This window comes from Elephas maximus, chromosome 11, assembly GCF_024166365.1.
Source record: "Elephas maximus indicus isolate mEleMax1 chromosome 11, mEleMax1 primary haplotype, whole genome shotgun sequence".
NCBI classification, from domain to species: Eukaryota; Metazoa; Chordata; class Mammalia; order Proboscidea; family Elephantidae; genus Elephas; species Elephas maximus.
This window is the reverse complement of record NC_064829.1, coordinates 92,110,484-92,134,193: the sequence shown is the minus strand read 5'-3', so window position 1 is coordinate 92,134,193 and position 23,710 is coordinate 92,110,484. Positions and strand designations below refer to the sequence as shown.

The window sequence follows — 23,710 nt, the reverse complement described above, 5'->3', positions numbered from 1 at the left end:
GCAGCGAGCATCCCTGGCTCCTACCCATTAGATGCCAGTAGCAGCATCCCCTCCCCGCCAAATTGTGACAACACAAATATCTTCCAGCATTGCCAAATGTTCCCTAGGGGTCAAGATCACCACCCCCAGTTGAGAATGGTTGCTTTGGATCACAGGTTGTCCACCTTGGCTGTGCTTAGAATCTCCTAGGGACCTTTAACTATACTGATATCCAGGATCTACCCCCAAAGACACTGATCTCACTAATTGGTCTAGGGTTCCATCTAGGCACGGGAGTTTTTAGAGCTTTTTGTTGTTTTTAGTCACTATTGAGTCAGGTCTGACACGTGGCGATCCCACAGCGGTCACGTGTGTTAGAGGAAAGCTCCACAGGGTTTTCTTGGTTGTGACTTTTTACCAGAGCAGCTTGTCAGGCCTTTCTTCCACAGCACCACAGAGTGGGTTTGAGCCACCAACCTTTAGGTTAGCACCTGATCACAAATCAAATTGCACTACCCAGGAACCTAAAAACTTCCCAGGAGATGCTAATATTCTTCAGCTTTCGTGGCTGGCATTATGTTTATATTTGTCAACACTACTTTAGGGAGTATTTTCTCTTCAGCTTGGGTTCTCCAGGATATATAACCCGGCTCTGTTCCCTTACTTGGTCTCCTTAGTGCTGCTGTAACAAATGCCACAAGTTAGGGGGCTCTAAGGGAGCAGAAATTTACTGTTTCACAGATCTGGAGGCTAAAAGTTCAAATCAGCCTCAGCAGTGTCTATTCCTTCCTTGTCAGTAGCTCTGGGCATACCTTGTGTCTTGATGATCTAGTGTTGGCTATAACAGCAATACCACAAATGGATGGCTTTAACAAACAGGTATTTTCTCACAGTCTAGTAAGCTAGAAGTACAAATTTAGGGCTTTAGCTTCAGGGGAAGGGTTTCTCTCTTTCTAGAGGAATGTCCATCGTAATCAGACTTCCCCTGGACTAGGAGCTTCTCTGTGCAGGAACTCCAGGTACAAAGGAGGCACTTTGCTCCTGGTGCTTTCTTGATGGTTTGAGGTCCTCAACTCTCTGCTTGCGTCCCTTTTATCTCTTGTAAGATAAGAGGCAGTGCAGAACACACCCCAGGGAAACTCCCTTTACGTTGGATAATAGTAAGGGTGTTACAATCCCACCATAATCCTCTTTAAATTGTAAAATTACAATCACAAAATGGAGGACAGTCACACAATACTGGGAATCAAGGCCCAGCCAAGTTGATACATATTTTTGCAGGGACATAAGTCAATCTGTGACACCTTGGTTCCTTCGCTTGGAGACGATCCTCATGTGGCAATTGTCTTCCCCAGTGTGTGTGGCTCTGTCTCTTCTGGTCTTTCTGTGACTCAGAACTATTAGGTTTAGGATCTTTCCTATACTGGTGTCTCATCTAGTACTGCAATAACAGAAATGACACCAATGCATGGATTTAACAAACATTTATTTTCTCATAGGTGGCTAGACATCTGATTTCAGGGCATCGGCTCTAGGAGAAGGCTTTTTCTGTTTGCTTTGGAGGGAGGTCCTTGTCTCTTCTGAGCTTTTGTTCCTGGGCGATCCTCATGTGGTTTGACACCTCTCTTCCCCCACCTCTGCTTGCTTCTTACTTGTTTAATTTCTTTTATACCTTCTATATCTCAAAAGAGATTGACTTAAGGCACCCTCTACTGTCTTAACATAATACAGACAACCCATTCCCGAATGGGATTATACTCATAGGCATAAAAAACCAAACCAAACCCACTGCCATCAAGTGGATTCCAACTCATTGTGACCCTGTTGGATAGTGTAGAACTGCCCCATAGACTTTCCAAGGAGCCCCTGGCAGATTTGAACTGCCAACCTCTTGGTTAGCAGCTGTAGCACTTAACTACTATGCCATCAGGGTTTCCTCAATAGGTTATAGGGGTTAGGATTTACAAAATGGTATGACCTCCATCCATAACAACTGGTATGACCTCATTAACAAAACGCAAATCCCTATTTTTAAACAGGATTACATTCACAAATAACAGGAGTCAGGACTCAGTACATATTTTGGGGGACACAATTCAAATTATAACACTAACCAATCTTTTTTTCTCTTTAAAAATTTCCCAGTTGTGAAAACTGGGGTGGAAAGGGGGAGTGTGCGGTCGCATTATAGGGATTGCAGCTAGGGTCACATAACAATGTGTATATAAACTTTTGTATGAGAAATTAACTTGAGCTGTAAACTTTCACCTAAAACACAATAAAAAATAAAAATTTCCCGGTTGTATTCCAGCCAGGGATCAGTTCTAGCTTAACATTCCCTGTCTTTCATGGACAGGTGAGGACTTTTAGCCTTGATCTGGCCTCTGGAGATGGCAAATTTGAAAGTAGCAAGATGGAACCCAGAGAGTTCTATACTTAGCAGGATTTGTATCTGAAAGATAATAAATATCATTCACCTCCCCCTTTTTCAGAAGCAGCTTTGAAATCCCTTCGTGAAAGGAAACCTCCATCACTAGGTAAGTGAACTCATATACAATCTTTAATGTGAAATTTTAAAACTCAGTTACTGATTTGTTTTAATTAGACAAGACAACCGAGCATTAGGAATACAAAAAAAACACAAGACCTCATCCTTGCTCCTGCAGTGGCACTGTTGTCCAGCGGGTAAAAAAAAGTAATAAGACATGAAAAACTAAAATAAGACAGTGTTTATATTGGAAATAAGTAAATACAAACTTGAAAAAGAGAATGAGCCTTCCCTTTGAATCTGGGTGAGCTGAACTAGGTAAGTTGTGTGGCACAAGTTATGTGCTTGGCTGCTAACCAAAAGATTTTGGTGGTTCCAGTCCATTCAGAGGTGCCTCAGAAGAAAAGCCTGGTGATCATCTACTTCTGAAAACTCAGCCGTTGAAAACCCTATGGAACACAATTCTACTAACACGTACGGGTTTGCCATGAGTCAACCACTTGTTGGCAGCTGGTTTTTCTGGTTTGGATACTGTTGTCCTTAGTGGCCATCGAGTTGATTCTGACTCATGGTGACCCCATGTGTGCAGAATAGAACTGCTCTACAGGGTTTTCAAGACTGACCTTTTTAGAAGGAGATTCACTAGGCCTGTCTTCCAAGACACCTCTGGGTGGGTTCAAACTGCCAACCTTCTGGCTAGTAGTCAAGTGCTTTACCTTTCGTGTGACCCAGGGACCCTGGTTTGAACTTCAGGTTGGCTTAAAGCAGGGGTTGGCAAACTACAACCCATAAATCAAATCCAGCCCACTGTTTGTTTTTTTATACACCCCACAAATTAAAAATAGTCTCCATGTTTTTAAAAATGCTTGGAAAAACCTCCAAAGAATATCTCATGACCTGTGAAAACCATACAAAGTTCAAATTTCAATGTCTGTCAAAGTTCTGTTTGAACACAGCCACGCTTACTTGCTTACATATTACCTGCAGCTGCTTTTGCACTACAGCGTAGTTATGACAGACCACATGGCCTGCAAAGCAGAAAAAGTTTGCTATGCTAACCCTTGGCCTAAAGAAATTTTGGGTTAGTGGTTCTCAACATTTTCTTTTTAAAAAAAAAAAAAAAAAACCAACTGCGGGAAAATTGACTCATAGTGACACTAGAGGAGAGAGTAGAACTACCCTATAGGGTTTCCAAGGAGTGGATGGTGGATTTGAACTGCCAGCCTGTTTGTTAGCAGCGAAGTTCTTAATGACTGTGCCACCAAAATACCATTGCCTTGAGCACAAGTCATATTTTAATTTTGGGAATGGTTTGAAAAGCCCCTCTACGACCATTCATACATAAAACCCATACAACCTGAATACTTCTACCAGTGCACAAAATGTTCAAGATCCCATAGTGACAAGATGAATTTCCTATATAAATTAGCAGCCTTTTAGGCTTGACATTTGGTGATGCTTTAAGGAATTGCCCTTACCACAAAGTGAGTGAGTGTTCAGTGAAATATTCTGAGTAAATAAGTACCAGATAGTTCTTGGCTTAAAGTTGTTTAAAACCTCATTCTCCGCTTCTGTGATACTGTCTTGGTTGTACTACTTACATATGATTTTTCCTCAATTCTTTCAAGGTTCCCTGCCCGGCGACCTCTGCCACCGCCCCCACTCGGTTCCCTGCTAGGAGACCCCCATAGTGTGTTCCTCCCTCCCCCATTCTTTTCTGGGGTCTCCTGTTCCCCTCCGTACCTGCCCCCCATCCCTTTTCTATCCCTTCAGCCTAATCAAAATGGATAACCAGCTGGCCCTCTTCTCAGCAGGAAAAACTCTTGTTAATAACCTTGGAATCTTAACTATTTATATTCTAAAGCCTTCCCAAAAGATAACCTCTCCAGTATCAGATGCTTATATCCAATTGCCTCTGGATATCTTCTCAGAAGTCCCTTTGACTCACCAATTCATTATCTAAAATTGAATCTGAGAGACTACTCCCATTGTGACCCCACCCTGTTCCTATGTTCTTCCCAGCACAATGTAACTTTATCTACCTTGTCAGAAACCAGGAATTCAGTCCAGTCAATCCATGAAGTCTTCCTTGATAACTAAGCCTGAAATCATGGCCTGTTTACATTTCAATTTATATCTAGTACCTCATTAACATCATTTTCACATAATCTAGGTTTAAATATTGAGACGGAGTGGTTGAGCCGGGGCCGTCTTGAAGTCCCACTGTCTCCCAGACAGGAGTTTCAGTAATGCCACAGTAACAAGCCCATAATATACCGCCCCCCCTCTTTTTTTTTTTTTTTTTCTTTCTTTAGAGATGACATGGACTCAGGAACCAGAAAGTTCAAACTTGGACGAAATAGAAGAGCAATTAGAGGGAGAGCCAGGTTGGTCTTAGGACATAAAATGTTGAGTAAGCTAAGTGAACCATAACCTTTCTTGCTGTCTTCACCCACTCCTCTTGGGAATTCCATCTCTCTGAAGTCTCATTTTCTTATACCAGTTGTCTCATGGAGAATGCTCCCCTTGCACAAGAATAGAGGGCAAACTGGACACTGGAACAGATAAGAATCCAAAACCAAAAAAAAACCAAACCCATTTTCCATCAAGTCAATTCCAGCTCATAGCAACTGTATGCAGCAGAATAGAACTGCCCCATAGGGTTTCCAGGGAGTGGCTAGTAGATCTGGACTGCTGAACACGTAACCACTGCGCCACCAGGGCTTCAACCAGAATTTAGCTCTTAGGAAGTTATGAATATGCTGTATAGCATTCCTTTTAGATTTTAGAAGTTCATGTTATCAGATGAGTTTAATAACTTGAACACTGAGAACTATTGCAGATAGGTGACTCGTCTAAGCTTTTACTTGATGGTCAATACAGAATTGTTGGTGTTAGTTATTAGTTGCCATCGAGTGTGCTTCGACTCATGCCAACCTTATGTATAACAGAATGAAATGTTGCCCTGTCTTGTGCCATCTTCATGATTGTTGGTATGTTTGAGCCCATTGTTTTAGCTGTTGTGTCAATCTCATTGAAGGTTTTCCTGTTCTCTCTGGCCCTCTACCAAGCATGATGTCCTTTTCTAGCATCTGGTCTTTCCTGATGACATGTCCAAAGTAAGCAAGCAAAAATCTCTCCATCCTTGCTTCTAAGGAGCATCGCAGTTGGATTTCTAATCTTAGTCTCTCAAGTTTGCCTGGTATTTTTTTTTTCCAGGTTCTTAAAGTACAGTTACATACTATAAACTTTATTTGTTTATGTGTACAAACTTAATGATTTTTAGTAACTTTAAAGAGCTATGCAGCAATCAACACTTCAATCTCACAATAGTCCCATCACTCCAAAAAGATCCCTTGTGCCCATTTGCAATGACTCCCTGACCTCCACCCTGAGGCAACGACTAGTCTACTTTCTCTCTGGATTTGCCTTTTTTGGACACCTGTGGCCTTTTTGGGTCTGGATTCTTAGCTGTTTTTACTTAGCATAATGGTTTTTTTTAGTTTCCTCCATGTCATTACATGTATCAATTGATCCAGTCCTTTTTTATTAGCTGAATAATACTTATCCATAAAGTTGATGGATTTCTACGTTCTGATAATACAGCTATGAACATCCATGTGCAAGTCTTTGTGTAGACACTTTTTCATTTCTCTTGAGTAACACTTAAAAGTTGTCTGGTATTTCAGATGGGTGGCATACCATTAGTACTGCTACTCAAACATTTGAGTGATAAATTGAGGCTATTATGGTGATGATCTAAGATAAGTAGTTACAATATTGTTTTGTTTTGATCTGTTCAGTTTTATTGTTATTGAGAATATATACAGCAGAAAATACGCCAATTCAACCATTTCTACATGTAAAATTCAGCGACCAAAACCAAACCGAACCCATTGCCATTGAGTCGATTCCGACTCATAGCAACCCCGTAGGACAGAGTAGAACTACCCCATAGGGCTTCCAAGGAGTGCCTGGCAGATTCAAACTGCCAATCTTTTGGTTAGCAGCTACAGCTCTTAACCACCACACCACGAGGGTTTCCAAATTCAGTGACATGATTGTTTTTTCAAGTTGTGCAGTCATTCTCACCCTCCTTCTCTAAGTTGTTCTCCCCCATTAACTCACTGCCCCCTAAAGGTTCCTATCTAATCTTTCAAATTGCTGTTCTCATTTTGCTATCATATAGATCTTAAAACAGCATTAATGTTCAATGCAGACATTTTTTTACTAGTTAAGATAAGCTATTGTTTGGTCTTAAGACTTCAGGGGATATTTTTGGTTTAAGTTTGAAAGATTTTCTCAGGGTAATAGTTCATCTAGTCCCCATGGCTCCAGAAAGTCTGGAGTCCATAAGAATTTGAAATTCTGTTCTGCATCTTTCCCCTTTTGATCAGGATTCTTCTATTAAACCTTTGTTAAATCATCATAGCTGGGCACCACCCAGTTCTCCTGGCCTCCTGGCAAAGGAGGCAGTTGTTCCTGGAGGTTACTAGCCAGACATTCCACATCCTCCTCCTACTTCTGTCTCTCCTCCCTCTGTTGCTCCAAGTGAATAGAAATCAGTTGCCATACATTGGATGGTCACATGCAAGTTTTTAAGACCCCAGGTACTACGTTTTAAAACAATAGCAATTCATTCGTTCACAATTTTGGAGGCTAGAGTCCCAGATCAAAATTTTAGCAGGGCCAATCTCCCTCTGAAGCTTTACATCTACAAAAGACTATTTCCAAATAAGGTCATATTCTGAGATTCCAGGTAGACATGAATTTGGGGGGACACTTATTCAATTCACTATGGTATCTACATGGTCTATAATTTATTATACAGTATTATTCTTGGCATTGAAGACTTCCAGCTGCCTAAGACATGAACATTGTTTTAAGAACTCATAGTCCAATACAAGAAGAGACACATGTGTAACATAGTATAGCAATTGCTATAATTCATGTTGAGTTTTGATAGCATATTTCTTATGGCTCTACAGAGTATTTCTTGTTACGACTCTACAGAGTACAGACATGTCACTTGGTGTAGGGAGTCATCTGTCCTATTCATCACATCTCTATACTCAACCATTGTACCTCCTACCAGCACATAATGTGGACAAAGAATTCAGATTAGACTCTGAACTCTCTGAAGAAGTCCACTATTATTGTGCCAAGCCTACTCTATTTTCTTTTTTTTTTGCAGAGCTCACCCAAGTAGAGAGAGATGATCCCATAAACCTAGAATCAGATGAGGGTTGGAAAGCAAAAAGGCCAGGTTGGTGTTTTATCTTCCTGAACTGAGTTTGGTGTCTGGGTTGTTCTTTGTAAAGCTCACTTTTTTTTTTTCTTTACTACACAATACCAAGGTTTTTTTTTTTCTTTTTTCCTGATGAATAACCATTATACCCTGTCTGCCCCCCTACCTTATATTACTGAAGATAAAGAAGATAAATTTAGGATTACATTGAAGAAGAAGTTTTGGGAAATCTGGAAGAACAACCTTAACCCTGGAGCTGCTGAAAACTTCCGTGTTATCACCCAGAGATACAAAATGCTGATCCCATTCTGCAATCCTAACATGCTAACAGGGCCATTTCCAGACACAGTGGTGCTGCGAGGGCCTGCTGGTGTTGGGAAAACCACACTGGCCAAAGAGTTGATGCGGGACTGGACACAGGACAATCTTGCAAAGACCTTCAAATATATTTTCTATCTCAGCTGCAAGGAACTCAACCACATAGGGCCGTGCACTTGTGCTGAGCTGATTACCAAGGACTATCCTGAGTTGCAGCATGCCATCCCAGACGTCCTAGCCCAATCACGGAAGATCCTGATCATCATTGATGGTTTCGATGAGCTGAGATTCCCCCCTGGGGCACTCATCAGTGATATATGTGGTGACTGGAAGAAGCAGAAGCCAGTGCCTGTCCTCTTGAGTAGTTTGTTCATGAAGAAAATGTTCCCCAATGCAACTCTCCTGATCACCACACGACCCTGGGCACTGAGAGAGCTCCGGTTCTTGGTGGAACGGCCACTCTTCGTAGACATCGAGGGCTTCTTGGAGGTGGACAGGAAGGAGTATTTCCTGAAACACTTCCAAGATGAGGACCAAGCCCTGCGAGCTTTCGACCTAATGAGGAGCAACACAGCCTTGTTCAGCCTGGGCTCAGCGCCCATGGTGTGCTGGGTTGTCTGTACTTGTCTGAAGCTGCAGATGGACAAGGGGGAGGACCCCACACCCACTTGCCAAACTACCACCTCGCTTTTCCTGCGTTTCATCTGCAGCCAGTTTATGCCAGCACCTGACAGCTGTCCTGGTCAGTGCCTCCAAGCCCCAGTGAAGGCTCTGTGTCTCCTGGCAGCTGAGGGTGTGTGGACACAGACATCTGTGTTTGATGGAGAAGACCTCAAGACACTTGGAGTGGAGGAGTGTGAGCTCAGTCCTTTCCTGGACAAGAATATCCTTCAGAAGGTCAAGGGCTGTGAAGGCTGCTACTCCTTCATCCACCTCAGTGTCCAGCAGTTCTTTGCCGCCATATTCTATGTTCTGGGGAGCGAGGAGGAGAAGGAAGACAGGGAGAGCCACAGTGGGGATATTGGCAATATACAAAAGCTGTTCTCCAAGGAAGAAAGATTAAAGAACCCCAGCCTGCCCCAGGTTGGGTACTTCTTGTTTGGCCTCTCAAATGAAAAGAGAACCAGAGAGCTGGAGACAACGTTTGGCTGCCAACTATCAATAGATGTCAAGCAGGAATTGCTGAGATGGAAAGTGAAGTCCAATGAGAACAAGCCCTTCTCAGTGATGGGCATGAAGGAGGTGTTTTACTGTCTCTATGAATCTCAGGAGGAAGAGTTTGTGAAGGATGCAATGGCCCATTTCAAGGAAATATCCCTAAAGTTAAAAAGTGAAATGGACGTTGTACATGCTTCTTTCTGCCTCAAGCATTGTCAAAATTTGGAGAAAATTTCACTGAAGATAGAAAAAGGGATATTTCTGGAGAATGATACTTCCTTGGAATCGGGCTCTCAAGTTGAGAGGTAAGAGCTTTCATTTTCATTCTTGGTTTGCCTATCTTCATCCTCCTCCCATGTCCTAAGAACAAACCAGAGTCTCCTGTTACCTTTGTTAGTTGCTTTTGAGTCAATTCCAACTCATGGTTACCCCATGTGTGCAGAGTTACAACTGTTCTGATAGGGTCTTCAAGGCTGTGACTTCTCAGAAGCAGATCACCAGGCTGTCTTCTAAGGTACCTTTGGGTGGGTTCAAACCACCAGCCTTCTGGCTAGCAGTGGGCTGGTAGTCAAACACTTAACCGTCTGCACTACCCAGGGACTCCCTGCTTTTTCTTTCTTTTAGAGTCATTCTTTTTCTTCTTCCTGGACTTCCTTCCTGCTTAACCTTCAAGGTGGGGAGCGTGATATTTTGATGGGGAATGGGGACTTTGGAACCAGATTTTGCTTTGAGACTTACTCTCCCTTTTTATTTTTATTGTTGGCACCACGTTTGCCAATTCAACATTTTTCACATATGCAATTCAGTGAGATCGGTTACATCCATCTTGTTATGCAATGATCACCAATATCCTTTGCCAAATTTTCCATCTTTATAAACAAAAACTCATTGTTTCCTAGACCATGATTCTCCCCTGGTAACAGGGCTTCAAACCGGTTTGAATCCCTGCTGAGAATTTGCATTTCCACCCCAGATAATACTGAATCAAAATCTACATTTGTAACGAGATTCCTAGGCAGTTCTTACCTTTGATGAATTTTGAGATGTACTGCTCTACCGGGTTTTCTGGGTACTAGTGGTTCTCAGAGCTGGCCCCTAACCAGTAACAATATTAACATTGCCTGGGATCTTGTTCGAAATGTAAAATTGTATAAAGCCCTGGCCTGGTAACCACAGGTGAGCTCTGATCTCTGTGTATTTACTTTTCCACTTAGTTCATATTCCTGAGATCATACAGTATTTCAAGTCTCTTGGGTATATACCTTAAGTGCTGCCAGGTCAGTTTCTACTCAGTGACCCCATTTGACAGACTAAAATTGTCCCATAGGGATTTCTAGGCTATAAACTTTATGGAAGCAGATCGCCAGGTCTCTTTGGAGCCACTGGGTAGGTTCAAACTGCCAACGTTTTGGTAAGCAGCGGAGTACTTAACCGTTGTACCACCAGGGCTCCTTCAGTATTCCTTTGTCAGTAATCTGTTTTAACTTCCTGATACATCATACTTTCACATGCCCTCACCATTGTCCTGAAAGTCTTTTTTTTTTTTCTGATTATAAAGATAGCTACACATATATGGAACCCTGGTTACACAGTGGTTAAGAACTTGGCTGCTAACCAACCATGGTCGGCAGTTCGCAATCTACTAGCTGCTCCTTGGAAACCTTGTGGAGCAGTTCTACTCTGTCCTATAGGGCTGCTATGAGTTACTAGGGTCAGAATTGACTATGGCAAAGGGTTTTTTTTTTTATATACATAAAGCAAGATTGATAAATATAAAGAAACTATAAGTCACCGGTGCAAATCCTAACACCCAGAGGTTACCACCAGGAAACAAAGGTTCTTTGAAAAACTTGATGTACATGAATATACAACTACTTAAAGGTTGTATTTTCTCAAGTTTTTATGAACATTGCCTTAGGTTAAGAGATGGTAGTTGTAAGCTAGAGAATGGTCACATGTTACATGTAAAGATACACTTCAAATATCCCCAACTGATAATGTGTAAGGAGCACTGGTGGCACAGTGGTTAAGAGCTCAGGCTGATAACCAAAAGGTTGGCAGCTTGAATCCACCAGTTGCTTCTTGGAAACCCTATGGGGTATTTCTTCTGTCCTGTAGCATCACTGGAAACTCTGGTGGTGTAGTGGTTAAGTCCTATGGCTGCTAACCAAGAGGTCGGCAGTTCAAATCCGCCAGGCGCTCTTGGAAACTATGGGGCAGTTCTCCTCTGTCCAAAGGGTTGCTATGAGTCGGAATCAAATCCAGGGCAACAGTTTTGGGGTTTTTTAAAATACGTATATTGCTCTTAATCTTCTTCCAATGATGTGCTTAGAATTTTAACTTATTCTAATCCTTGGTTAGAATAAGCAAAAAGCACAACTTCTTTCTCCAGTGATGTTTTATGTGATTATTTGTTAGTGGTATTAAATACTGAATCATCCAGCTTTTAGAGTTATACCTATTTACTAGAAGTGTGGAGAGTCCCTGAGTGGTACAAATGGTTAGCACTCTTAGATGCTAACTGAAAGGTTAGAGGTTCACGTCTACCCAGAGGTACCTTGGAAGAAAAGACCTGGTGGTCTACTTTTGAAAAATCAGCTCCTGAAATCCCTGTGGAGCACAGGTCTACTCTGACACAAGACGGGGTCGCCATGAGTCAGAGTCAAGTTGACAGCAACTATTTTTGCTTTGGTTTGGCTATTAGGGGTATGTACCCTGAGCCAACCCTAAATACTTTTACCATGATGGCCAAATAATTGGCTTTTATCTCCAGAAATCCTTGGTAAATTCCTTCATCCCGGACATCTCTTTTCCCTTCATCTTTTCCTTGCAGGTCTCAGAAGGATCAGCGCATTCTACCTTTCTGGATGGACCTTTGTTCCATGTTTGGCTCAAACAAGAATCCAATATTTCTGGAAATCGATCGAAGCTTCCTTAGTGACTCCTCAGTGAGGATTCTTTGTGAACAAATGGCCTCTGCCACCCATAATCTCCAGAAGGTGGTGTAAGTAAAAGCTAATGTCGCTGAATTGAAATCCCTAGGGCATGACCAAGTGTCTTGTGTTCTAATATCAGAGCAATATGTGAATCCCTGCCCCAGACTCCAACCAAGTGTTCAGGATACAGGTAACTGAAGGGATTCCTGTCCTTAATATTTGTCTACTAGAAGAACTATATGAAATAATTTTAATAAAATGTAAATTATGGTTTGGACAGCCACAGAACACCGTAAGGGACATCAAGATCTGAGGGCAGTTTTAGTCCTATTATGACAACCGTAGGGTTGTATGTAGACCAGGGTTTCTCAACCTGTGTTGAAACCTGGGCTGTATATATCCTTGTTGGAGTGTGGGGAATGTCCTGTGTATTGTAGGATATTTAGAAACATCCCTAACATCTACTCACTAGATGCTGGTAACACACATCACCGTCCATGGTTGTGACAACACAAAATGTCTCCAGTCATTACCAAATGTCCCCAGGGGGTGGGTGCCTGGTCACCCCTGGTTGAGAACCTCTGATGAAACATAATGGAGATCAGCATGCTAGGACAAGCTTTGAGAACTGAGCATTAGTAAGGGATTGTCACTTGGGCCAGGAGCATTGGTGATTCAGTGGTAGGATTCTTACTTCCATACAAAAGACCCTGGTTTGATACCCAGCCGATGCCCCTCATGCAGCCACCACGCATCTGTCAGAGGAGGCCTGTGTGTTGCTGTGATGCTGAATAGGTTGATGGAGCTTCCAAACTAAAACTAACTAGCAAAAAAGACCTGCTGGTCTACTAACCCCTATGGATCATAACAGTCTGATCTGCAACCAGTCAATGGAAACGGCACAAGACAAGGCAGGATTTTGTTCTGTCGTGAATGGGTTCACCACGGGTTGGGGACCAATTCAACCTGAGCTAACAACAGCAACAGCCACCATTTCGCAAAAAGCCATAGAAGAACAGCTTTTGTTTGGAGGGTTTGCTAATGACTGATTTATTTCCCTTTTTGCAGAAGTTTGAGATGACTAAAGAAACTAGAGCCTCTAATAGTTTCTATTGGACCCCTGGTGGCGCAGTGGTTAAGAGCTCGGCTGTTAACCAAAAGGTCTACAGTTTGAATCTACCAGCCACTCCTTGGAAACCCTGAGGCAGTTCTACTCTGTCCTTTAGGGTTGCTTTGAGTCAGAGCTGACTTGATGGCACGTGACAATAATAGTTTCTAAAGCTCGAAAATCTCCAACCCTCTGTTCCTGTCTATGCATAATAGGTTCAGCAACTCAACAGCTCATCTTTGTTTTCTCTAGCCTCAACGATATCTTGCCTGCCAGTGCTTATCGGGACTTCTGCCTCGCTTTCAGTGGTCAAGAGACTCTGACACATCTGACCCTTCAAGGCAGTTGCCAGAACGATGTGCTTCCCCTGTTGTGTGAGGTTTTGAGACACCCAAAATGTGACCTGCAGTACCTCAGGTACATCTCGCCATTGCTAAGAACTCAGCGTCCAAACAGTTGCCGTGAGCTTATATAGTACATCTCTGTGGATTAGAAAAAAAGGATACTTTATTCTGATTAGGGAGTCCTAGTGGCACAGTGGTTCAGAACTTGGCTGCTAACCAAAAGGTCAGCAGTTCGAATCCACCAGCAGCTCCTTGGAAACCCTATGGGGCAGTTCCATTCTGTCCTACAGAGCGCTCAAATTATGGCTTTGTCTCTACTAAGGTAAACTTGGGTTAACTACTTAACTCTGTCTTTTCCTCGTGAGGCATACTTGGGTGGTGCATACGGTTAAGTGCTTGGCCGCTAACAAAAAGGTTGGTGGTTCAAATCCACCCAGAAGCACCTTCGAAGAAAGCCTTGGTGATCTAATTCTAAAAGGTCACAGCCATAGAAAACCCTATGGAGGGCAGTTTTGCTTTGACACATGCAGTCGCCAGGAGTCAGAAGCGACTGGAGGCAACTGGTTTTCTCATTAGTAAAATGGGATATTTATCTCAAGAATTTGAGGATTGGATGCAACCAAATGCGTGCAGTCCATGCATTCGACGGTAGCCGTCATCACTGATGATCACCTTTTCCTTTCCCTATGAGGAGTAACCAGGAAAACAGAGTCTGTGACCTTAAAATTCTGTTTACTAATTTGCTTCTCAAGGAGCCCTGGTTGCTCAACAGTTAAGCGCTTGGCTATACTAACCAAAGGCTGGTGGTTCAAACTCACCAGCTGTTCTGTGGAGGAAAGGACCTGGCAATCTGCTCCCATAAAGATTACACCCTAGGAAACCCTATGGGGCAGTCCTACTCTGTCCTTAGGGATGCTATGAGTCAGAATCAACTCAACAGCATGAAACAGCAACGTATTTGTTCCTCAATGATAAAACTGAGACCCAAAATGGAAAGGGGGAGACTCCACGTCAAATATTTCTGCTCATTTTCTTTGAAGCAATTACAATTCTGCCTTATATCCTAATTCTTCAGCTACATCTGGTTCCCCTGCGTAGGCTCTAAGGGCAGAAAATGGTTTTTTTTTAGCTGGGTTTTAGCGAACTCTAGCTTTGCGGCAGATAACTCCACTTGGTACTTCACGTGGATTATCAACTTCCAACACCTAACATGAGGGTGCAACTTTATTACCAACTGAAAGATGGAGAAAATGAGACTTAATGACATTAAGTAATTTGATCATGATTTCATACATAGTAAGTGGCAAAACCAGTATTTAAAAAAAAAAAAAATTTCCAGGGGCCATGCTGATAATCCATAATGTTCCAACAAAGTTCGATTTGCACGTAAGGGTCTCCAGGCATAGAATATATGTAACGTGTTGCTTAGTGAACTTGATTGACTGGGCACCTAAACGGGTAGGCCTCAATGTGTGGTATCTGGACTAACAGCATCTGCATCAGCTGGGAACATGTCAAAATGAAATCTTGGGCCCACCTTAGATTTTCTGAATGAAACTATTGGGATGTGGCCCAGGAATTTAGGGTTAGTCTTTTTTTGTTGTTTGTTTAAAACTATATTTAAGTCATCCATGTTGAGGTTTTGTTATTGTTAGGTACCATCAAGTCAATTTTTGACCAGAGATCCCATGTGACAGAGTAGAACTGTCCCATAGGGTTTTCTGGGCCTGTAATCTTTATGGAAGCAGATCACTAGGTCTTTCTCCAGCAGAATGGCTGGGTAGGTTCAAACCACCACCATTTTGGTTAGCAGCTGAGCATTTTAACCATTCATCACTGGGGCTCCTCCCAAGAATTAGTTTTAACAGGTTTTCCAGGTGTTTGTGTGCAACTTAAAACATAAGTTATTGGGTTCTACATCTAATTGAGATGACTAAAGACACTGAAGCTTCTAGAAGTTTCTAAAGCTTAAAAATATTGCAGCCCTTTGTTTCTATCTATGCATGGTATACGTTCAGAAACTCAAGATCTCAGCTTTGTTTTCTCTAGCAGCAAGATAGAGCTGAGTCAGTATGTCTGAAGTGGGGGCTAAGGATTTGCATTTGCAGCTGTCTCTGAGGCTGGTGCAGCTGAACTAGGGACCACATGTTGACAACTACTACTCCAGCTAATTTAGGCCAGATGATAGAGTGAGACAATTACACAGTATTTGTTTTAGATTCTCAAGCATAACTTGTTCCTGTTTCTCCTGCAGGTTGGAATCCTGTTCAGCCACCACTCAGCAATGGGGTGATCTCTTCTTGGTCCTTGAAATCAACCAGTCCCTAACATACCTGAACTTCACAGCCGATGAGCTATTGGATGAGGGTGTGAAGTTGCTATGTACAACATTGAGGCACCCAAGGTGTTCCCTGCAGAGGTTGTCGTAAGTCTCTCTTTTTGTCTACGGAGTATCTCTATTCTAGGTCTGCGGCCATGGAATTCTAGCTGGGATGTCTTAGTTATCTAGTGCTGCTATAAAAAATACCACAAGTGAATGGCTTCAAAATAAATTTATTCTCTCATCGTCTAGTAGGCTATAAGTCCAAATTCAGGGCATCGGCTCCAGGGGAAGGCTTTCTGTCAGCTCTGGGGAAAGGTCCTTGTTATCAATCTTCCCCTTGCCTAGGAGCTTCTCAGTGCAGGGACCCCAGGTCCAAAGGACAGGCTCTTCTCCTGACACTACTTTCTCTGTGGCATGAGGTCCTCCATGTCTCTCTGCTGGAAAAGAGGTTGGCTCAAGACACAATCCAATCTTACAGATTGAGTACTGCCTCATTAACATAACTTCCATCATAGGGATAGGATTTACAACACATAGGAAAGTTACATCAGGTGAGAAAATGGTGGACAGTTGCACAATACTGGGAATTATGACCTAGCCAAGTTGATACACATTTTGTGGGGGCACAATTCAATCCACAACCAGGGGTAACAACCTGGAATTGGGAGCATGAAGGTGACACACGGACCTTCCTATTGATGGAAATACCTGGTCCATATTTTTGGTACCAGGTGCATGGCCCATGTATCTTGTCCTTTCCTTCCTCTTCCTTCATGGGTCATTAGCATAGGAGAGAGGGGAGGGGGAAGTTACAAGAAGGGTTGTAGCTGAGGACTCTAGCATTTGGAGGCAGCCAAAGAAGGTTGGACTTCAGAAGTGTTCCTACCATCTTACCGTTTGTGTGATGCTTCTGCAGGTTGGAAAACTGTCATCTTACAGAAGCCAGTTGCAAGGATCTCTCTTCTGCTTTGATCATCAACCAGAAGCTGACACACCTGTGCTTGGCAAAGAATGAGCTTGGAGATGGTGGAGTGCAGCTTCTGTGTGAGGGCTTGAGTTACCCTGACTGTAAACTACAGGCCCTGGTGTAAGTCTACACTGGCTGCCTTAGCTTGTGTCTGTGTATATATACCCCATGCCCTTTATATTCCCACATTCCCCTATACCTCCCCACATTCCCCTATACCTCCCCACCCACTGAAATAGGTCTAACTAGGCTAAAGCCAAGATGTTGGCAGGGCTGTGTTCCTTCTGAAGACTCTAGGGGAAAGTAAGTTTCCTTGCCTTCTCAGCTTCTAGGGGCTGCCCACATTCCTTGGTTCATGGTTCCTTCCTTATCTTCAAAGCTGGCATTATAGCATCTTGAAATCAATTTCTCCCCACCCCTGCCACACACCCTTCTGCATCCTTCATCACATCTCCTTCTGACTCTGACCCTCCTGCCTCCCTCTTCTAAGAACTAAATATAATTACATTAGGCTCACCCAAATAATTCAAGATAACTTCCCCATATCAAGACCCTTAACCACATCTTCAAAGTACCTTTTGCCACGTAAGGTACCATATTCAGACTCCAGGAATTATGACAAGGGCATATTTGGGGACTATTATTCTGCCTACCACGTCTCTGGGTGGCACAGTCTGTAGTCATGCTGCTAAGTGAAAGACTGGCAGTTCGAGCCCACCCAGCAGCACCACGGAAGAAAGGCTTGGCAATCCACTTCTGTAAAGATTTAGCCAGGAAAGCCCTATGGAAGCCCTATGTGTTACTCTGTAATACATGGGGTTGCCAGGAGTTGGAATCAACTTGAGGGCAATGTGACAGGTTTGGTGTCTGTCTTTCTACCTACCACACCACCCCACGGCTTCGTTTCTGAGCCTCTATTTCCAAGCTTGTCTAAAACCCGTGACTTGAGATAGAAGATCATGGTGTTGGAACATTAAGCCAACAGATATTTTTCTACGTGGTTGACTTCTAGGCTGTGGAACTGTGGTATAACCGACAGTGGCTGCAGTCATCTCTCAAAGCTTCTCCAACAAAAATCAAGCCTAACACACTTGGATCTGGGGCTGAATCACATAGGAATTACTGGACTGAATATTCTGTGTGAGGCCTTAAAGGAACCAACGTGTAACTTGAAACATCTACGGTAAACTATGCTTCTTAAACTTTAACCTGTATCTGAAATGAAATATCAGCATAGCATATTCCTCCAGCTATATTTCTAGGAGGGGCAGTAGTGTTTCAGTGGTAGAATTTCATACACAGCAACTACCTGTCTGTCAGTGGAGGCGTGCGGTGCTATGGTGCTGAACAGGTTTCAGCAGTTTCCAGACTAAGATGGACTAGGAAGCAAGGCCTGGCGATCCATTTCTGAATATCAGCCATCGAAAACCCTATGGAGCACAGTTCTACTCTGACACACAACGGCATTGCCATGAGTCAGATTCTTGGACTTACGGCGTAATTATTTACTGAGGGGGAGCTATGGTGGTCAGCCATGGTCCTGTTATGAAAATCAAACTGCTTACCTCGTGGTGCTTTTGGGAAGAGTTGGTGTCTGGGCTATGTTGGTTATAAAGGTCTGGGTGGGAAGTCAATATCCGCTTAGAAGCCTACTCTTTGGAGTGAGTCTGCTGTCTCCTAGAAGTAGTCCATATGTGAAGTTACTACCAACTGCTCTCAGCTGCTTGCTTATTGGAGCAAGTTGTCGTTGAGTTCTGTTTACTTCTTCCCATGGCTATAAAGAACCAGGAGTCTCTTCCTAGAAGTGTGAGGACTTTTTAAAATTCTCAGGTACAACATAGACCACTGATGGCTTAAAGTAATCATTGTGTAGGATACATTTATTTAACATGAATCTCAGATTATAAGGTACCATGCTAGTCAAAACAAGGTAATGGGGACGTTAGAGTTTTCTTACTCCCCTTTTTGTGAGTTCTCTCCCAATCCAGATGATACTGGTGAGTTTCAATCAAGGTGTGTACTGCCCTCAAAGACAACAGCAAAGCTGTTACCTTAGACCAGCCGGTCAGATATTGTTTTCTCGGTCTTTGAGTCTTAAGATGAGTGACTTCATGTGGGGGTTGCTTTCTGGATCATAAATCCTGGAAATGTTGGTATGCCCTGGCCCTTTCTTTCTAAAACTCAGCCTTTAGCTCTTTGAGCCACCCCGTTTCCTTCAAATAAGTCCTTTTAAGTTAATGATTTCTATTTCTGTTACTTGAAACCCTAACATCATACTCTCAGTCTTAGAGCAACATACTTAAAAATTTTGGTGTGGTCCATTCTTCATGTTCCATTTCTGATTCAACACTTTTACTTGAACACAGATCTGGATGGGGGAACTGTTTGCTTTTGTTTCTCTACCACAAGATGTGATTGACCTCAAAAAAAAAAAAAAGAATACACACATCTTTTACCTCAGAGGGTCATATTTAAAATGTCTTGAAGCTTCTTGGTTCTTATGTTAACCAAAGTTACTTTGGTTGCCAACAAGATAAATCTACTCAAAACTAGCTTAAGGTTGTACTGGGTGTATTGTGAATCTTGGACAACAAAATAAAAACTACTTTTGGTGGTGGTCATAAAACCAGGACTGCATTGCTACCAAGAAACATGACAGCTGATCTCCATCTTATCTTTGTGCATATTTTGTTTTAATTATTCTCTCCCTCTGCCCACACCCCCATTTCTACATGCACATAGCTGAATATGGTTACCAATGCCAGTTGCCATCAAGCTGATTTCTGAATCATGGCTGCCCCAGGTATGTCAGAGTAGAACTGTGCTCCATAGGGTTTCCAATGGCTGATATTTTGGAAGTAGAGCTCCTTTCTTCGGAGGTAGCTCTGGGTGGACTCTAACCTCCAACTCTCAGTTAGTAGCCAAGCATGTTAACTGCACCACCCAGGAAATCCTGAACAAGGTTCCCACGGAGGTAAATCATAGAACTGAGGTGTTGGTATCATCTCAAGTCAAATAAATGGTGGCTAGCTAGTATCTTCTAGCTCTAAGGGGTTGGTGGGAAGTGGGCCTTACTTGGCTTCGTTCAAGTATATACATCTCATCTGCTTAATTGATCCCCATAGTCTACCAAGTAGAAGTTGTCAAAGTTATAGACTGGGGTAGGCATTAGAGTTGTACCACAGGTAAATTTATCAATTAAATCTCACGGAAAATACAGAATAATAAATGGTCCAAGCCAACTAAAGTTACACAGTGTGGCTTTATACCATTATGGCATTAACCTGATATTATCTTTTTACGTATCAAATCTGTATGGAACTCTGTAACATAGCATAACCAAAAAAAGTGGCACAAGAAATATTTTTTTCTCTTTATCCCCCAGGCTAAACATAAATGAATCTGATACTCAAATGCAAAAGCTGCTGGAAGAAGTCAAAGGAAGCAATCCACAACTGACTATTGAGAACGACAAACCAAGATTCCAGGAAAAACAGACTTTCTTCTTTTGACTTCCTTCTCTGAAATCCCCCTGGAGTCATTTCTCCCGCAAAGGTGATGGTGAATTTCCTACGAGCCTCCTCAGTCATAAGTTGGTGGCTAGATGCTATTTTAGCTTTGGCCTTCCCTCTGGCTTACATGAAATGTGCACGAGTCACTTAGCCCTGTTATGTGTGAAATAATCTGTATCACAAGTATATCAAAAGAAATAAAGGTGAAAGCAGTTATAAACTAAGTTGTACTTATTAATGGGTTCTGACAAAACTCGGAAAAATACCTTATTTTTGGAGTATTTTGGGAAAAAGTGACTGAAGTATTTGTGATCACACTGATGCCTTTGCCTTGCTATTGTGCAGTTCTGGTTGTTCTTGGCCTACATAAGAGCTACCTGGTGAGTGTTCTTGTTAAAAGCGTTTCTCTTCCCAACCCTACTCTTAGGTGCTTTAACGAAGCACATATCCGGTCATATCATTGTTATACTTCGTAAGGGCTCTTAATTTACTTACAGAAAATATAATTCTGTGCATAGTTCCTCCCTATCTGATCTTCACCATTTCCTTGTGACATATACAATCCCAAAACTCCTTAAAATAAGTCAGTTGCTTTTTATTTAGCACTAATTTGCATTCAAAGCATTGACCAAAACACTTGATATATACACGTGTACATGCATCTGCTTGTTCTTGTACAAATGTGGTTGTCAGGTGTCACTGAATCGGCTCCGATGCACAGCAACCCTATGTACAGCAGAATAAAACACTGCCTGGGCCTGCACCACCTTCACAATCATTGCTATGTTTGAGCCCATTGTTGTAGCCACTGTCATTCCATCTCATTGAGGGTCTTTCTGTTTTTCACTGGCCCTCTACCAAGCGTGATATCCTTCTCCAGGGATTGGTTCCTCCTGATAACGTGTCCAAAGTATGTGAGATCAAGTCTCCCCATCTTTGCTTCTAAGGAGTATTTCAGCTGTACTTCAAGACAGATTGGTTGGTGGTTCTGGAAGTCCATGGTGTATTCACCAGCACCATAATTCAAATGTCTCAATTCTTTGGTGTGGTCTTGTACACATACACTCAAACGCATATACTCAACTAATTCTTCCAGCAACCCGATGGGGTAGATTAAATCATTGTGAAAATACTGATGTTTATAAACTGTCAAATATCTAGGCTGGCGGGCTGAGTAATGGTCTTCAAGGACAGCCAGATCTCTATTCCCAGGAATGTGTGAATATTACCTTACATTGGAAAATGACTTGCAGATGTGATTAAATCTTAAAATGGAGAGAATATCCTGAATTATCTGAGTGGCCCATAAATGTAATAAAATATCCCTGAAAGGAGGGAGGCAGAGGGAAACTTTATATTACAGACAAAAGAATGTCATTTGATGCAAGCAGAAGGAAGCAAGAGTCAGAAGACTGAAGAGAAGGGTTCATAACCTTTCCCACCTCTTGATATGCTGGAAAAGGATAGACTCGATTTCCTTGCCTAGATTAATGTACCTATCTTTTCTCTCCTTTCCCTCCCTTCTCTGTTCTTCAATATGACTGGTGGCCAGGAGATATAAGCCCCAAGAGTGTGTTACTGTTTCAGACACTTCCAGACACAAGATCTGGTTCATATTTAAATTCCCAGGAGTAAAGAAAATTTAAGGCTAAAACCACTGAAGTTGGCAATAAGGTAGAATAAGAAAGTTCATGAACTTCTGTGAGAAGTATAAACCAGCCCAACCGCTTCTATGAAGCTAACAAGAGCAGGTGTCCTGAATTGGCAACCTGCTCAGCATATTTGAAAAACATCAAGAATGTCATTGTGGCTAAAACAGAGTGACTTAGAGAGCTGGGAGTAGAGTACTCGGGGAAATAGCCAAGGAGGCAAATTGTAAAGTGACTTTTTAGGACAAGTTTAAGGACTTTGGAGGAGCTCTGGTGGACAGTGGTTAAGCAGTTGGCTGCTAACCAAAAAGTTGGAGTTCCAAACCCACCAGCAGCTCCACAGGAGGAGGATGTGGCTCTCTGCTCTTATAAAGGTTGCGGCCTTGGGAACCCTACAGGGCAGTTCTGTTGTGTCCTATAGGGCCACTATGAGTCAGAATCAACAGCAATGGGATTTGGAAGGACTCTGGGTTTTTTCTAAGTATGACAAGAGTCCACTGACATGTTCAACATTATTATTACAGGGAAAAGGAATAGCATATCTGACAACCTGAAAGAACCAGACCCATTCAGATAAAAGATTTATCAGACTGGAGCTTAAGGTAGAGTTAGGGTGAGTGTTAGGTTTAGGGATAACCAGAGAAGAGCACGAGGGGGAAATGGGGACGATTTTGCACAGAGACAGGACAGGATCAGCTGTAAGAGCTAGGAATCCTAGGGAGATCCATCTGTAACCCATAATAGAGAGGGCGGAAATAAGAGGACAGCGTTGCGAGATCTACAAATGTGTGAAATACCAGCGAGGAGAGTTGAAGCTCTGCTAGATTCCTGTTGCTCCAAAATAGAATTCTTATATAGACACTGTTACTTGATGGAGCAGATCCAAGTTGGGAGCCACCAAGAAGTAACATGACCTTCCTTTTCTCATCTGAAATCTCTACCTTCTTTCTCTCCGCACTCACACGATCTATCTCTTAAGTATGACCATGCCTATGATTCTAATTGTGGCACCCATGGCTATGACTATCTGGTTGACCTCTGTCCTAACTGGTGTGGTTTTGGGGTCTGTGGGAGTGGTGGGAGTGGTCTTTGGACAGCTCTGACTCTGTGCACCAGGAGTTTCTTCCGGCTGTGCCAATCTTCTACTAGAATACCCACCAGGAGTACTAGAATCACAGCACCAAGGCACATCCGGACCAAATTGCCCTTGGTGTAGTACTGGTGGGCAAGGCCTGGATAAATGAAAGACGGGAACAGGTGAGAAAAAGCTCATCTCTAGGTCCCACTCGAAGCCATATCCTGGGTTTCTCACAGCCCTATTCCCAATCTGAGATCGTATTCTCTACTTGTTAGGATGCCAATCTCTTTAGTAGGGTGTCCCTCCCCTTCCCACCAAGGGCTGGGGCTAGATAAGCCCAACTCCTGGAACATTATTTCCCCTGTACAATGCCCCATTTGTGGCTGATATGACAGTACCTGGTTATCTGGGTAATTGCAGAAGACTATAAAGTTGGGGAAGAGATGTAAGTTCTCTGGCTCTTTAAAGTATCTCAGCCTTTCTACTGTATCTCGCTGCCCAACTCCAGTCTCCATAATGTTGATATTCCTCCAACTCCTTAATGTCTTACAGACCAGAACCCCAAATCATAGTTGTAGCTTCTTATATGGAAAGGAATTAAT

The 23,710-nt window shown here is 42.6% G+C and overlaps 2 protein-coding genes across 2 annotated transcripts in view; one reads left to right on the top strand and one right to left on the bottom strand.

Annotated features, from left to right (window-relative positions):
- The window catches only part of NLRP2 (NLR family pyrin domain containing 2), a 31,676-nt gene that overhangs the window by 4,614 nt on the left and 3,352 nt on the right, over positions 1 to 23,710 (top strand). The window contains exons 3-12 of the mRNA XM_049900880.1: positions 2,472 to 2,516; positions 4,783 to 4,854; positions 7,662 to 7,733; positions 7,897 to 9,496; positions 12,025 to 12,195; positions 13,488 to 13,652; positions 15,834 to 16,004; positions 16,819 to 16,989; positions 17,882 to 18,052; positions 20,255 to 20,424. Coding sequence (XP_049756837.1) covers positions 2,472 to 2,516; positions 4,783 to 4,854; positions 7,662 to 7,733; positions 7,897 to 9,496; positions 12,025 to 12,195; positions 13,488 to 13,652; positions 15,834 to 16,004; positions 16,819 to 16,989; positions 17,882 to 18,052; positions 20,255 to 20,381 — 2,765 coding nt within the window. The 3' untranslated portion in view covers positions 20,382 to 20,424. The remainder of the gene's footprint in view (positions 1 to 2,471; positions 2,517 to 4,782; positions 4,855 to 7,661; positions 7,734 to 7,896; positions 9,497 to 12,024; positions 12,196 to 13,487; positions 13,653 to 15,833; positions 16,005 to 16,818; positions 16,990 to 17,881; positions 18,053 to 20,254; positions 20,425 to 23,710) is intronic.
- The window catches only part of GP6 (glycoprotein VI platelet), a 29,320-nt gene continuing 26,623 nt past the window's right edge, over positions 21,014 to 23,710 (bottom strand). The window contains exon 7 of the mRNA XM_049900883.1: positions 21,014 to 23,262. Coding sequence (XP_049756840.1) covers positions 23,054 to 23,262 — 209 coding nt within the window. The 3' untranslated portion in view covers positions 21,014 to 23,053. The remainder of the gene's footprint in view (positions 23,263 to 23,710) is intronic.